Genomic DNA, 15,861 nt, shown 5'->3' with positions numbered 1-15,861 from the left:
ACTTCTCCTGCACTCTATCTAATCTGTATCCAATGCGAGTTTTTATTGTTGTGCACCCATGCCTATAATAGACAAAGCACTTGTCAGATATGTTTTTGAGCACATGAGGGCCCTTTTCATTGATTTATTTCTTTATTTTATAATTGATACTTTATAGCAAGCCACGTGGTGTCTTTGGACTTGGTGTGAACAGGCAGTAACCATCAGCTGTAGCTATTATTGAAGTCTTTAATGCAGTTGAGGCAGTTGTTGTTTTTTTTTTTACACAAGATCAGGGAGGGTAGCGCAGCGAGATCAGCATCATCAGGACACACACCCCTCTCAAAAGACATACGGAAGTGAAGGGGAGACAGAGAGGGAATTTGAGTCCAGTCCAGAGAATGTACTCTCACTCACACAGCTTCAGGAGCAGCAGGAACAAGCCTTGCACAGACGCTTTAGAGCATCGGGTCCCAAGCAGAGACAATCCAGCCACACAGCAGAGCAGGGGGAGCTGTTAGTGAGTGTCTGAGAGAAAGCTTCCTTTAGCAATGACGTCACGCACTTACCTTGAGCTCAAAACTAAAAATGTACTTGCCCTGTTGCTTCACAATGAATGATGTGCTGTTGTCCATCCTAAAACAACATAAACTTAACTATTTGACTTCAGTTCTGTATTCTACAAGTTTTCTAATGAGTGGAACCCACTGATATCATGATTAGTGAGATTATCCGTCAAAATAAATACTGATTATTTCACAAAAATGAATGGCCTTATGATATGGATAGAATATAGATAGAGGATATAAGACTACTTATAGGCAAGTTATTATTTACTCACCCTCCTCTTGATACAAATTATTTGGATTTCTTTTGTTCAGCATAAAAAGGGGATAATTTGAAGAATGTTTAGTGCTTCCCACAGGTTTGATATATATATTTGCGGCGGTGGCCGGATTAAAACATACCATTTACCCACATCACATAAATAGTTAACTATATGCGACAAACAAAATATAATACATTTTTTTACAATAATTTTATTTATTATGACACTGTCATACTTTTTCTTTTTAATGAAATTAAGTAAAAAAGATCCACTATTATTCTTAATTTAATGCGATTCAGCAGCCATGTGCACCCACTGACTGCTCAAATCTGCTTCTCTCTCTATCAAGTTCAAAGCAATCTTGAATGGCAAATCGTTCAGATATGTATATAAAATAGCCCAAACAATATAGCCTAACAGCATCATCAAATTAATAAAGTATACAGCAAATAAGAAATAATGACAGAAAAGAAAAAAAAACAGATGGTATCTTAAAAAAAATCATGATTGCAAGATTAAACCGTGTAGATTATTTAAATAAGGCAAATGCGTTAAGCACTATTGGTGTGCACATATTTGTAGGCAGTTTAGATCAGTCATTTCATCCTCTTCGAGCACATAGTAAAGTTTTTCTGAACCGTTTATATTTAACAGTCTATTATTTACTTTTTCTCTCAGTCTCGCAGCTGTGTGCGCTGTCAGCTGTGAAGCAAGCGGAAAGTAGTCTTTAATAAAAGAGTCATGCAAAAATGCATACAAGATTTAGAAAGCACTGATCCTAGAAAGTAGTAGCCTTTAACTTCCATATTATTTTGCCAGTTTCCAGCATTCTTCAAATCATTCTGTGTTTAATAGAATGGGGTAAAAATTTGTTTCGGTACCACTTGAGTGTGAGTAAATAAAAATTTTGGGGGAACTTTCCCTTTCACGTGGATTTCCAGTTGGTTTATCATAAGTGGACAAAAAAGACGGCTGGCCGAACTACAACTAGGAGATTGCAGTGTAAAATAAGTTAAATGTCTTTGTTTTACTTCAATCATTTTAAACAATGTAAATGCCTTTAATCAGTTTCATGCAAATCCCTAAGATGTTTTCTTTATCCTGTTGGCTTTCTCCGTTTTAAAATTCTCTTGTGGTGCTTCGTATAGAACTAAAAAAAAACAAAAAAACAAGTGGTTTGGAATGCCATGGCTGATTTATTTCTTAGTACGGTATCTGTAGGCCACATGAAATCTGCACTCTTGAGTTTCGAAGAATATTTATAGCATTTCACTAGACTGAGATTAGATAGTTTACCCAAAAATGAAAAGCGACCTCACCCTTTACTCTCCCTAATGTGTTTGTTAAACTTAGTGTTTCTTTTTTCTGTTGAACACACAAGATTATTTATTTGTTTTTGTTTTTTTTCTGGAAAAATAGAAGTCAGTGGGGAATACCGTCATCAACCAGCTTTATTTAAAACAACTTTTGTGTTCAACAGAAAACAATCAAATGTTTTGAGCCTGACTGTCATTTTTGGGTGAACTATCGCTTAAATCATTCTCATTTGTCAATCGTTGATCTCAATGGATGTATTTATTTGTTTCAGGTAAAGCGTCGGATCATGCAAACGAGGATGGTCAGGCAGTAAAGGACTGAATGACCCAAAGAAGAGACACATTCACTTAAACACACACACACACACACACTCTCTTCACATCCTGAACTGTCATTTACCCCACGCCTCTGAGAAATGAATTCTTTAGATTCAAATGTTCAAACTTGTATGTAGAAAAACAGACCTGTTTGTTTTAATTTGATTTTTGTTTTCTGTTCAAATTGTTCTTGTTGCCCTTTGCCTCTGTCTGGAGCAATTTTTAAAAACAAACCTTTGAAAGAAAAAAAAATCTGTTTTAATCTCCTTTAAGGTTGCTTATTAAAACCTGAAAAGATGTTTTTTACTGTTTTATCTCCCCTCTCTTTTAATCCTCTATTAAAGCCAGATACTGTACTCCGGTTTCATTGAGGCTCATTTTCCTGCATTCAGTTCCATGAAAACTCTGTCACACTGTATCATACCCCGTGTATGAGCAAGAATTCCTCATACTGTAACAAGAGGCTTGGAGTCATTGTAAACACTGAAAGTTTTTACTGCTCAAAGTTTTTGACGTTTAAACAGAAGTTACTCCGTTTTCCTCCACATTCATACAATGTCCAACTATTTCCATGTTGAAAGCGAGATCTAGAATAGACATGAAGGCACAGGACACACAGGAGTTTTCAATTTTCACTTTTTTTAATTCAAAAGAATATGACAGTTTCACAATAAATAACCATGCTTGTACGGCTCGAGTAGGTTTTTTTCTGTCTTGTTTCGTAAAGGAGCTTAAAGTGACTAAAGCCAGAGCCCATGACCTGCATTTCTCCTTTGACTGAAGTTTTTGTCCTTCTTCGTGCAATATTGAACAAGGTGATCACTACAGGAAGACAGTCTTTTTGTTTTTTTCTTTTGTTTGTTTTTCATACAAAATATAAATCCAGCCATCGATGGTGCATTCTAGAGATGAAGAGTGCGCTTATCACCCCCCTCCCATCCCAAAACAAACTTGGCTATATGTACATGAGAAAGGTGTACGAAAGCAACTAGCTTTGATTTGAGGGCATTATGAGAACAGATGGGATGTTGGAAGGCTAGCAAACAGAGGCAAGTAGCAAAATGAGTAAAAGAAACCTTTCACCCCTGTAAGAACAAAACACGAGGTAAAAACAGGATCACAAAGCATTGTGTGGCAGTACTCGCGCTCTTGGCCCGTTTGCTTGAAAGCATCTTTATAGACTAAAAAACTCTAGCTTGCTTGAGACATGCTTGCGATGTGGGTTATGTGCCAAACGTCAAAATAGACCTGCAGTTTGTCAGCAAATCTAAATCCAGCTGAGTGTGTTAAGAAACGCCCAACATCCTGATTGTTTCACAAACTAAAAGTCAGTTTTTAAGAAAGAGGAGAATCTTGTGTCTTCACTTCCTACAAGTGCCTACACAAACGCTAATTGTTTCATACATTATTCTTTTTCTTTGGGGGAAAAAAAAAAGGCAACTGTCCTCAAATCAAGTCACATCCTCTACAGCTGCCTTGAAATCAAATAGAGGAAGGGTTTGCGACCAATATTCTCACATCACCCCTTTTTCAAAATGAGAAAGGGCATCTTTTCATACTTTGTGTATGTGGAAAAAAACAACAACACTTCACCCTGTAAGCTAGAAACTGCATCTGCACTCACAACACCATGTCATCTGGCCATATCCACTTCTATACAGACTGATTAGTGCAAAAGAAAGCCAAAAGAGACATTAACAGAATGAAATGAGCAAATCAAATCACACATTAGTTCACCGTAGGACAGAAGGGCTAATATTCATCTCACTTTTTTTGTTTGTGTTTTATACGCTAAACATCCCATTCAAATGAGCAAACCCCAAACGTGATGGTGTGCAGAAAGAAAGAGCATTCCTGCTATTTTGCATTTTTAATGTACACTACTAATTTACATGTGCTAACATTGTTGCACAGATCGAAGTGGGAGTTTCTGTAGTGTGAAATGACAGTGAGATTGGCTTTGTCTTTGCTGGGTTTCTTTAAAAGGAAGCGACAGCCTAAATATAAGAGGGAAAATGATTGTTGCAAAGCAAAAACAAGTTAAACATGAGAGGGGGAGAAAAAAGAAAAAGAAAGACACTTGGACGTGAATGTTTGCAGAAAAAGACTCGGATGACTCTGAGGTTGCACATTAATTGTCTGGCAGTCTTAACTGCTGCTGCTTCTCACCAAAACCTTCATTCTGAACACAACCCAACACGGGTGACGCATGTGTGGATGGTTGTTTGGGTGGGAGTGAACGGGTCATGAAGCAGGAGGGGTCTGATGGAAATATGGCCTGATGAACAGAACTGGATGATCAGTTGCTTAGTAGCAGCTCTGTCGCCGTCTCCACGTCCCATGATTTTGAGGACAAGGCTACTATTACTGCATTCTGTGTGAGAGAGAAGGAAAGACAAAACGTTACAGTCAGAAACAGCAAATCTGCTCAACCAAGTGTCAAAGGTCTTGACATGCTTCAAGCTAAATGGAAGACCAAACAGGTGTGACGACATTTCAAACAAAATCAGGCCAACACAAAGTTTGCTTGGAGTTCGTCTGGCGAATCTGACATCTCTTGCCAAAGCAAACTTCCTGAAAAAGGTCACTAATAGACACTACCACTGGTCCAGAAAAGGAACACTGACTTGGAAATATTTGGTTAACTTCCTTTTGTTCAGTCCTTCCAGGTTTGATATCAATGAGTAAAAACAAACCCTAAAGAACTGCTTTATAGTAGACATTAAAGTATAAATCTAATTTCAAATATTGATGTAAATCTGCTTGAAGGCAATCTACTCTATTAAATACTCAATTGAAGTGATTTGATTACCAAATTGCAGAGCTCGTGCAAACGTCCACATTGCTATGATCAGATGCTTTCTTGAAGGGTTCGTGCACCCAAACATGAAAATCTTTGACTAGTTTTTTGTCCTGTTAAAAACAAAAGATATTCTAAAGAAAGTTGGAAACCGGTAACCACTGGCATCCTTAGTAGGAAAAACAAGTACTATGGAAGTCAGTGGTTACACTCTTCCTTTGTGTTAAACAGAACAAAAGGGGGAAAAAGCCGATATGAAACAAGCCGTGGGTGAGTAAATGATGATGCACTGTCCCGATAACTGTCATTTCTCATCACTCCACACATTCTTACATGTTTATCTAAACGCTGCTTTCAGTAACATGGACAGCAGTGTGATGTTTACTGTAGTGTAACAGTAACAGGTTACCACTGCTTAGTCATTTGAATATTTATTTTTTGTTCTTCATTTAGGACTATTAAAAAGACAATATCATGAGGTAAACATCACGTTCATCCATTATTAGTTATCCTTCAACACAACAACTAAAGGGAAAGTTCTACAAATGCTAAATGTCATTCTCCTGCCGATAGTGCAGACAAAAGTGTATCAAGCTAATTTTCTGTCAACACATACCCCCATTCAGAGGTCTGGGGAGTCATTTCTTAAAGACTTTAACATTTATTAGGCAAGGACGCATTAAACTGATCAACAACTATTCACAACATTGCTAACTGTTTTCTGATGTATCCTGACTTTGAAGACTGGAATGATGATTACAATTCAGGAATCAACTATGATGCTAAAATGATTACAATTCAGGAATAAACTATGTTCAGTCTTAATTGTCATTAAATTATACATTTTATCTTATTTTTGTTATTTTTTATTGTAATATTTCACTCTCACAGTATCACTATTTTTACTGCACTTCCGATCAAATCAATGTTGAGTAGAAGAGCAAAACAGACTTCTATCAGAAACAGTCAAATATCTTACCAACTACTAAGCTTTTAAACACTATTCTGTCAGCACTGGTGAATTTGTACACCTACATAAACAACCATCATTTTTATTGTGTAACACATGAAAATGCAATGCAAACACAGCAACGTGCACATTTGTAGACTAAGGTCTAGGAGTCTGCAACCTTTGTGACAGGATAATTTTATTCTTAAATCCCTCTCATGTTCAATGTACAATACACTTCAGCCAATCATGCTTTCAAGCTATAGGAATCCATTTTTACCAGAGTAAACAATAAATGGCAAATGCTGGTGCTTGGAAACTGGCAGGTAACTGTATCTTGTCTGTGACAGGCCTAGTCTTTTCAACAAAAAGCATATATACGATTTGCGAATTAGTATTATATTAGTCAGCAGGTAATCTATAACTAGTATGATCCGAAACAGTGACAAGCTGTCACTTCCGGCAAAATGAATCAACTATTTTTTTGACATGGCCTCATACTTCAGTTTCTCGTCAAATCTTCCGATTAATCAAATGCTCTTTGATACGTCCCGCACCTTTCAAAGCGCTACTGCTAATGCAGAAAATGTTGACTGTTAAATGTAAATTTGCACAAATCCACAAGCAGCATCTGACCAATCGAATTCGATGCTAATGTCATTTTAGGTGCTGCTGAGCAGAGATTAGGAACATAAACAGACAGATTCAACATTTAAATTGGACTGTAACTGTCCTAGACTCAGTGACTCTGGCAGCGCTGTGGTATAAACAGAATAATTTAAATAAAGAGGAGGTGCTGCGCAATATGTCCCACCTTTAATTCCTGTATCAGTGGAAACCGCATCATCACATTGAATTTGGTACTTCAGGGGACGTTAAAGTGACATTTAATTCAGACTGTACAGTTATTTCAATAAAACGCCTAAACTAATTGGCGGGGGTATTCTGATTTTTGTTTTTGGCAATCCGTATGTCCACCACATATATATATATATATATATATATATATATATATATATATATATATATATATATATATATATATATATATATATATATATATATATATATATATATATATTTCATAATGACATGAAGTTGAACTTATGGATAACAGTAAGCAGTTATCAGTTTCACCTAGTCTCCAGCCAACCAATCATAATGAGGAAGGGGCGGGACAAATACCACACAAACGCACCAACTAAACAGGACCAGCGGGTTCAAGTTCAGCAAAGCCTTCATGTTAAACACGAGCCAGAACAAAACTACATCCTGCTGTCATCCTTTTTACATTAAGAAACAAACACAGCAGAATCATCATCACACTTCCACTGAGATTCTGAATCAGAACAACCAAAAAAAGTCTCAATTGGGGGAAAAAGGTAAATGGACAAGTACTCTATTAAAAAAAATTATTAATTAGTTAATTAAACAAACAGTTTTTAAGTGCATGATATTAATCTTGTTTTAAAGAATGGTTTTTACATGGGCCAATGACAAAAATTAATTTATGGTATTAAAAGAATACAAGTGTTAAATGGTAAGAAATAAATAGCAAATCTATCAAACCCACAGGTGCTACTCATTTCCCAGTTTTAGACATATGAAATGATTTTAGTGTATATATATATATATATATATATATATATATATATATATATATATATATATATATATATATATATATATAGCTCTGCCACCATTTAATTAATCAACAAATGATAGATAGAAATCTCCAACAAGTAAATCTTCTTTACTAGCAGTTGCCAGTCAAAAGCCAGCAAGCTAAACACAACACAGGACAGGATTAGAACCTCAATAGCTTTGGACATTTTGAATTTCCAACAAGTAATGTGCCAATAGTGCCACATGTCACAAAGCCAATAACACCACATGTCACAAAGTTGCCAAACCCTGCTTTAGTCAGTGCATCTTTTTATTTTGCCACTATTCAGTACTTACTTTGTCAAAGCCCATTGCACAAAGTTTGTCTATTTTGCGTGTGTACTCTGGACTGGACACAGGAGCACCAGCGTAAACGTGAGACCAGAGACGAGCAGTTTGTTTGAACATTTCTGGATTCTGCTTATACTGCAAAAAAAAAAAAAAAAAAGACAACAGTGATGTTGTTAAAAGGTTTACAAAGCCACATTGTCATGCAATATTCTCATTTAGACAGAGACACGGGCTGCATCCAAAATCGCATACTTCCCTATGATATAGCAGTGTGTCTAAATAAATAATACGTGAAGAATTACACAGAGGTAGCTATGGGACAATAATCGTTTTCAAGGTTTAAAATTTTTTTTTTTTAATTCGCTCAAATTTTCTGTTATACCATTCTTACGTTATATACAAGTTAAGTGTTTTTACTGCCATTTTATTTAGTATTTTAGGGCAACAGTATCTCCAGCAGAAAAGGAACATCCACATCAAAAGCTACTGGTCAGCCCACATCTGAAAACCAAATCATTTATACGCCAACATCCAAGCATGCTATGGACCCTTATTTATTTCAAAAGATAAGAAAATTATCCAAAGATGCCTTTTCAAATGTGAAACTATATGTAGAAGAAAAATAAAGAACATAATAATCACAACAGCATGAAAACCTTGATATTTTTATCCAAGGTTATTATACCGTCAGAATCTTATACTGGCCCATGCCTACCCAGAGGACCTACTACCTACTCCGGCTTTGTTTTGTTTCCAGTCGAAATATCCAAAAAGTTTTAAAAATCAAGAAGCATTTTCTAAACAAGCAAAACATATTGTCTTGTTTTAAGAAATATGTCAAAATTAAGGTAAAAAAAAAAGTTAAATAATCTGCCAGTGGGCTAAGCAAAATAATCTTATGTCAAAAGGGAAAACAGGACAATACAATATGCTTTGCTTGTCTAGAAAATGCTTTGTGATTTCAGAATTTTTAGATATTTGGACTAATGAAGTTTGGCCTACATGCTCATTTTTAAAAGAAACTTCTTTGGTGCATCAATCTTGTCAATGCTATTATTCAAAAAGGAAATGATTCGCACTTATCAAGTAATTGCTTCGTACTGTTTTTATTTTTACATTCTACGGGTGATTCAACGTTTCGGCACAATGCCTTCCTCAGTGTGTGCAATGTAGATATTTGGACTAGAAACAAAACAAACTTCTTCCCAAGAAAAGTACTTATTGCAGTGCTGTAGTGCACATCAAATAGATGCAACGCTATCCCATGATGCCACACGTAAGAGAAATTAATGAATGGACATAAAGCAAATCAACTGACGCAGGTAGGTCATGTGTGGGCCCACACGAAATCTGTGCGCGCGGAATTCCGCAGGTTTTTAGTCCATCATTAATTCTGTTTATTTCCGCAGATTTTCAGCCCATAATTAATTGTTTATTTACTTGAGTAAATGTTTGTAAATCTATATTTATTCAGTTTTTAATCAATAACAGTAAAATTGACTAATATGAAAATATTCACTTGATTTTTATACAGTGCATATTTTCAGTCTTTTAGTAGATATATGAGAGACTTGCTTTGTTTACCAAATAAAGTGAATCTAATTAGATTTGCATTTTACACATTCAATAAAAGTTAAAAGATAATGTTTTTTTACTTCACATATTAAGGTTTTAGTTATGATTCTAATCATTCATAATACTCACGCATTGTACTATTTAAAACGTACCTTTCTAACTATCATGAGGTAAATTCAGATGAAAAACCTACTCGAGTAGTATGTGATTTCGAACGCAGCCACTGACAGTGCATATTTGACTGTACCTGATTGGCTACCACAGCGTCCTGTGGATCATCGGGCTCTGCTGCAGCTAACAGAGCCTGTAGTGAGAGCAGAACTGTTCGCAGAGTCATAGCAGCAGCCCTGTGCACAGGATATGAAGACACAATCATTTGAAAAGGGAACAGGAAGAAGAGAAAGAAAGAGCAGTGTCAAAATTATTGAAGGGTTCGTTCACCCAAAATGAAAATGCTGCTATCATTCACTCAGCCTCCACTTGTTTAAAAGCTGATGGACATTCCTTTTTCTGTTGAACACAATTCAAGATATTTGGAAGAATAATGGAAACCAGTAACCACTGACATCCCTAGTATTTGTTTTTGCAACTATGGATGTCAACAGGTTTTCAACATTTTCATGATATTGTATTTTGTGTTCAACAGAAAACAGAAACCCATTAAAGTTAGGAACTACTTAATTTGGAGTTAATTCTGAATCAGTTTTCATTTTTAGTTGAACCATTAAATTAAATGATGAGTCATGATAATGAAGCACTCACCACTGGTCTTTTAAAATGTCCAAACATATCGCCCCGGTAACAGAACTTATATTGGGATGCCAGATCTTAGTAATAAACCGCACCTGAAAAAGATGACAAAACTCATTTTAATTTATAATATATTTATTTTTGCTGCGAGTTGATATTAAATTCTGAATGATCTTCTTTGGCTTGTTAATGCACTCAGAATTGTCATCAATGAACAATAATCTGAAATTGAGGTGGGACTGAAGAGACTCAAGAGTAAAAAATGAGTACAAATAATATTCTTTCCTTTTTCTCCATTCATCACGTCTTTCAATGTAACAAATGTTCAGAAACAAAAACATCTTGTCTATAACATTTAAAACAGGAATCATTTGTTGCCTCTATATAAAAAAAACATTGTAAATCTTTGCCAGTTTTCTTTTACCAACTCATGTATTAGGATGACGTTTTTAATAATTTAAAATACCACAAAATGTAGTTGATAAGCTTTTATTCTTAACCTAATATATGCATTATTCATTCATTTTCCTTCAGCTTAGTCTATTTCAGAGGTCATCACAGGGGATTGAACTGCCAAGTACTCCAGCATATGTTTTATGCAGAGCATGTCGCCCCAACCCAGTACTGGGAAACACCCATACATTCTCATTGACACACACTCTTATACACCATGGCCAATTTAGCTTATTAAATTCACCTATCACGCATGTCTTTGGACTATAAAGGAATTCGGAGCACCCGGAAGAAACCCACACCAACACAGAGAGAACATACAAACTGCACACAGAAATGCCAACTGGCCCAGCCGGGACCCGAACCAGTGACCTTCTTGCTGTGAGGTGACAGTGCTAACCACAGAGCCACTGTGCCACCCTTTGGGGCATTATTGCAACATTTATTAAAAGATTATTATTAATATTAAAGCTAACATGATATGCATTAATATGCTTTCTCTGCATGTAAAAACACTGCATGTAATTTGAATCGGACTTCAAAATGTGTCTTATCCTTGACTAAAAATTTCTGTCTATTTAAATATCTTCTAGAAAGTTTCCCAGCAGTTTAAAAAATGTACAGAACAGGAGTCACACATTGGATATCTGCTTTCATATCGAAATAAATTGAAATGTGTAAGTACTTTGTGATTGCCAATTTATATTCAAATACAAGAAGGCATTTAAATGTTACCAAGAGTAAGTGCAAGATTAGGTTCAGCTGCAACTTTTTTTTAACTGTTACTTACTGGTTTATTAATCAATTGTTGGGGCATTGCAGATCAAACGACTGAGAATTACACGTTAATAAACTTTCATTTTATTTGGAACATAATAAACAGCAGACGAAACATTCATATCATTACTTGAAGACACATGATAATGTATATGTTCTAAAATCTGTTTAAAATATCAAACATGTCTGATATCCTCTGACTAATCATAGCCTGGCGCATAGGAAAAAAATAATCAATGTCAATAACATAAAATCTGGACCTTTTTTTTTTTATTTTATTTTTTTTCCTCCAAACTAGCAATGACCCCTCTAAACTTAAAGACAAAGAGAAGAGAGATATACTTGAACACTTTAACAGTTGTTCATGTGATCCTTCTTCTCATGTCTAGTTTGGTTAGTTCACAAAGTATTACTTTTAGCTTTCTCTCTTAATTCTAAATGTGAATCAATATTGAACTTAAGTGAAATACTTAAACTCTTTAACCCGATGTCTTTAAAAGGCTTTACATGCTAATCAAATCCAGACAACTAAATTACAGCAGTACAGTCGATTACTGAACATTACTAACCCACTACTGCCTTAATAAATATAAACAAAGATCATCCAGATGCAAATGTTATGGAACTTTTAACTTCATAATAGGGCTGCACAATATATCGCTTTAGCATCGATTTCGCAATGTGATCATTTGCAATAGTCACATCGCATGATAGGCAATGATGAGTTTGTATTATAGTTCATCATGTGCATATGTTTTTGATGCCTGTGATTGTTTAATGTTTTTAAAAGCATTTGGGTATAAGAACTTGAACTATTTGTGACCTTATTGAATTGTTTTTATTTTTATCATTCAGTTACTGTACTTAAATACTGTTAGGCCTGGGAAACAACAAACCACTTTATTTGAATAACATCTTTGTCTTGACTGCATTTACAGATTGTCATGTATGAAAATACTCACAACATATGCAAATACAGAAATGCACTGCAAATAGCACAGATCACAACAATTGTTTATTTATTTATTTATTTTAGATTTTATAGAGATGCACTCCCACTCCAGAGTCATTCCAGTTGATCTAAGATTAAAAATTGAGTTATTAAGTCATTGATAAAATTGTATTCATATTGCATATATATATATATATATATATATATATATATATATATATATATATATATATATATATATATATATATATCGCAAAATAAAAATATATATTTTTATATTTATTTTGGATAAATAACATTTGTATCCCCTTTCATTCATTCATCGTGTTATTTTAATTCCATGTTACACTATTATCTACTTATTTTTATATTAATAACATTCCTTTTTCTTAATAGTATGTCTATGTAAAATATTTTGGCAATATTATATGTAAAAACAGCAGAAAGAATACTTGTTGAATTACCTTGGGTGGATTAAATGGATACGTCTCAGGGATCTTGATTTCTAGTTGATATCTTCCCCCTGTGAGAAAAAAAAAACGTTAGCCTGTTATAATCTTATCTCCAGCATTAATCTCCAAGCAAACATTAAAGAAACATCATGTAAAGGCTCTCATTACCTTCATATGGTGTGTCTGGCGGTCCTGCTATTTCTCCCTTTAACTCTGTGAAGTTTTCATCCACCAGATCTACTTTTATTTGATTTTTACTCGTCTGTTAAAAAGCAAAACAAAAATGTATTTAGTAAGGAGTACCATAGTTTCTTGCTTGAACAAAGAAACAACAGGTATAGTCAAGTTATGAAGCTGTCTTCTGAACATAATAAGCACCCTTAAAAGACAGTATGATATGAGTCTATGATTCCCAAAAATGCTGTCTGTCAATGGTGCTGCATTACTTAAAAAAAGAACATCCTAGCTGCCCTGTTAACTGACACCAACACACACAAAAACGTAGGAACACGATCAGTAAACCACTAATGGGCATTTCAAAACAGAAAACCAACCTTAAAACACTAAGTGCGAGTGCTGTTATTGCAGACTATAGAAGTGTTGGTGAAGCTAGCCGGCTAACTATGTCAAATAGCTCCATGGCTTAAGCTCGATGTGTGCCAGCACAAATTTAACAATACTCTGACATGTTCATGAATGAATAAAACATTTAGGTCTATGTTTTCGTTTTATTACATCGAGAGAAGCAAATTTGTCAGAAGTGTGACTTCCGTATCTTAAGTCCATCATATGACAGCTCATGCTAACATTAGCTTAGCATGCTAGGCTAGCTCATTGGGTTTTGTGTGTTCATCGCCAAAAGTCCTTCTGTTTGTTCTTAACGGGCAGGAAAATATAGTAAAGTAGCGTTTTGCAAACCTCTTCGCTTTTCAGCACTTCTTTAAACTCTCGCTTGATCCTCTGCACAGCGATATTTGCCATGGCTGATTGATTCCTCTCTCTCTCACTCTTTCTCTCTCTCTCCTTCTCTCTTCCGCTGTTTTTGAGCCTCCAGTCCGCAAAGAATGATAGAGCTTCACTTTCACACCCCTCTTGCGCTCCTTCGCCCTCTCTCTCTCCCTCCCTCTCTCTCTCCTAAAACAGTACGGAAAGCACCAGAAAAGCACCGGTAAACAAAATAAGAGCCTGGAACACTAAAACACTGCACTACAGCACTGCGTTTGTCCTTCTTTGTTGAATCAGGTGGATGTGTTATGCAGCAGAAAAGCAGAGCTCAGTCTTGACAGATCCAGAATGCGTTCACATCTAGTTTCACTCCCATATGATGTGGTGCTGTCACATGATGTCGTGCTGCTAAAGCTCGGATGCATCTGTTTTACTCCCACGTGATGCGTTCAGAGCATACGGTCCATCCTCACCCCTTTCACTGAATTTGCAAACAATTTAGGCCTACACTATTTAAACCAAGTATTAAATCACATGGGTCCTTTTTGATTATTCTAACAGGAACATGAAGATAAATCGTTTGTAGCATACAATATGTATTTACCACCATTATAATACCATGCTAAATCTGAGTTATTTTTATATATATACAACAGTTCTGTCAGGTTCTCGAATCTGATTGGCTGATAGCCGTGATATATTTAAGTAATATCAGCACCAGTACAGCCTCTTTACCTTTTGTGTATTACTCCGCCCACATACAGCCAGCAAAAAGCATATATATTAAAATTAACAAATAAAAAGTTTACACTATGGTGAATAATACAGTGTTTAAAAATAATACAATTGTTTGGTGTGTTGTATGCTATATATATATATATATATATATATATATATATATATATATATATATATATATATATATATATATATATATATATATATATATATATATATATATATGTGTGTGTGTGTGTGTGTGTGTGTGTGTGTGTGTGTGTGTGTGTGTGTGTGTGTGTGTGTGTGTGTGTGTGTGTGTGTATATAAATCTATTAATAAGAACTTTTTTTCGTTTTTCACCTTTCATTTGATAAACAATTTGAAATTAAGTTAAATCAACCATGCTTGAAAAGTTGCATACCAGTTGTCAGTGTGGCAGGGAATGAACAGAGCTCTCTTCCACTTTCAGTACCCTAGACTAAGGTGCCCTTAAGGGTTAGTTCTACCAAAAAATCTGTTATAAGTAATTACTAACAGAAATTTTGGTAGAACTAACCTTTAACATCCTTGTGTTGTTACAACTCCCTGGGACCTTCAACTTCGGAATACAAATTGAGATATTTTATATGCTCAGTGTCAGTAGCTAGTAAGAGCTTGGGGTGACCTAAATCAGTCTAAGCTTGATGTTCTTTGCTGATTGCTCCCCACACATTCCTGTCTCAACTTCCACTATCCAATAAAAATGTGAAAAAAAACCTAAACAATGAAAAAAAAAGATATTTTACATGACATCTAACACAACACATTTACAGCCTTTAAAGTCAGAAACCCAATCAACATACAAATGTTTTTCATTTCATGTTAATGTTTTAACATGCGGCATAATCTGACAGATTTTTGGTACACAAAAGTCTTCTTAGAGTTTTGTGTGACAGTTCTTTGTATCTCGTATCTGTGTGTGTTTGTGTTCACTTCTCATTGTGGTGATTATGTATTCCCTTAAATGGGTAAAATGTAATTCAACTTCAAAGTATGTGTGACAACATTTGGCCATCACATTATTCATACATCTATCAATTCAGATGCCAAT

General features: G+C 35.1%; 2 protein-coding genes across 6 annotated transcripts in view; one reads left to right on the top strand and one right to left on the bottom strand.

Annotated features, from left to right (window-relative positions):
- pds5a (PDS5 cohesin associated factor A) overlaps window positions 1-15,861 on the top strand; it is a 485,752-nt gene that overhangs the window by 35,833 nt on the left and 434,058 nt on the right. For 2 of the 5 annotated variants that reach the window (XM_087235332.1, XM_087235333.1), the window contains exons 33-34: window positions 271-499; window positions 2,397-2,798. The exons of 1 other annotated variant lie outside the window; for it this stretch is intronic. In XM_087235332.1, coding sequence (XP_087091458.1) covers window positions 271-499; window positions 2,397-2,438 — 271 coding nt within the window. In that variant the 3' untranslated portion in view covers window positions 2,439-2,798. 5 annotated transcript variants of the gene reach the window in all.
- On the bottom strand, window positions 4,298-14,540 carry ube2kb (ubiquitin-conjugating enzyme E2Kb (UBC1 homolog, yeast)). The gene is given in 7 exon segments (NM_001008611.2): window positions 4,298-4,816; window positions 8,154-8,282; window positions 9,970-10,069; window positions 10,485-10,567; window positions 13,119-13,177; window positions 13,275-13,368; window positions 14,025-14,540. Coding segments are annotated over 7 exon segments (603 nt in total). The 5' UTR covers window positions 14,088-14,540; the 3' UTR covers window positions 4,298-4,741.

This window comes from Danio rerio, chromosome 1 (genome assembly GCF_052040795.2).
Source record: "Danio rerio strain M-AB ecotype USA chromosome 1, GRCz13ab, whole genome shotgun sequence".
NCBI classification, from domain to species: Eukaryota; Metazoa; Chordata; class Actinopteri; order Cypriniformes; family Danionidae; genus Danio; species Danio rerio.
Note: the sequence above shows the minus strand (reverse complement) of the source record. Positions and strands in the feature narration are given on the sequence as shown.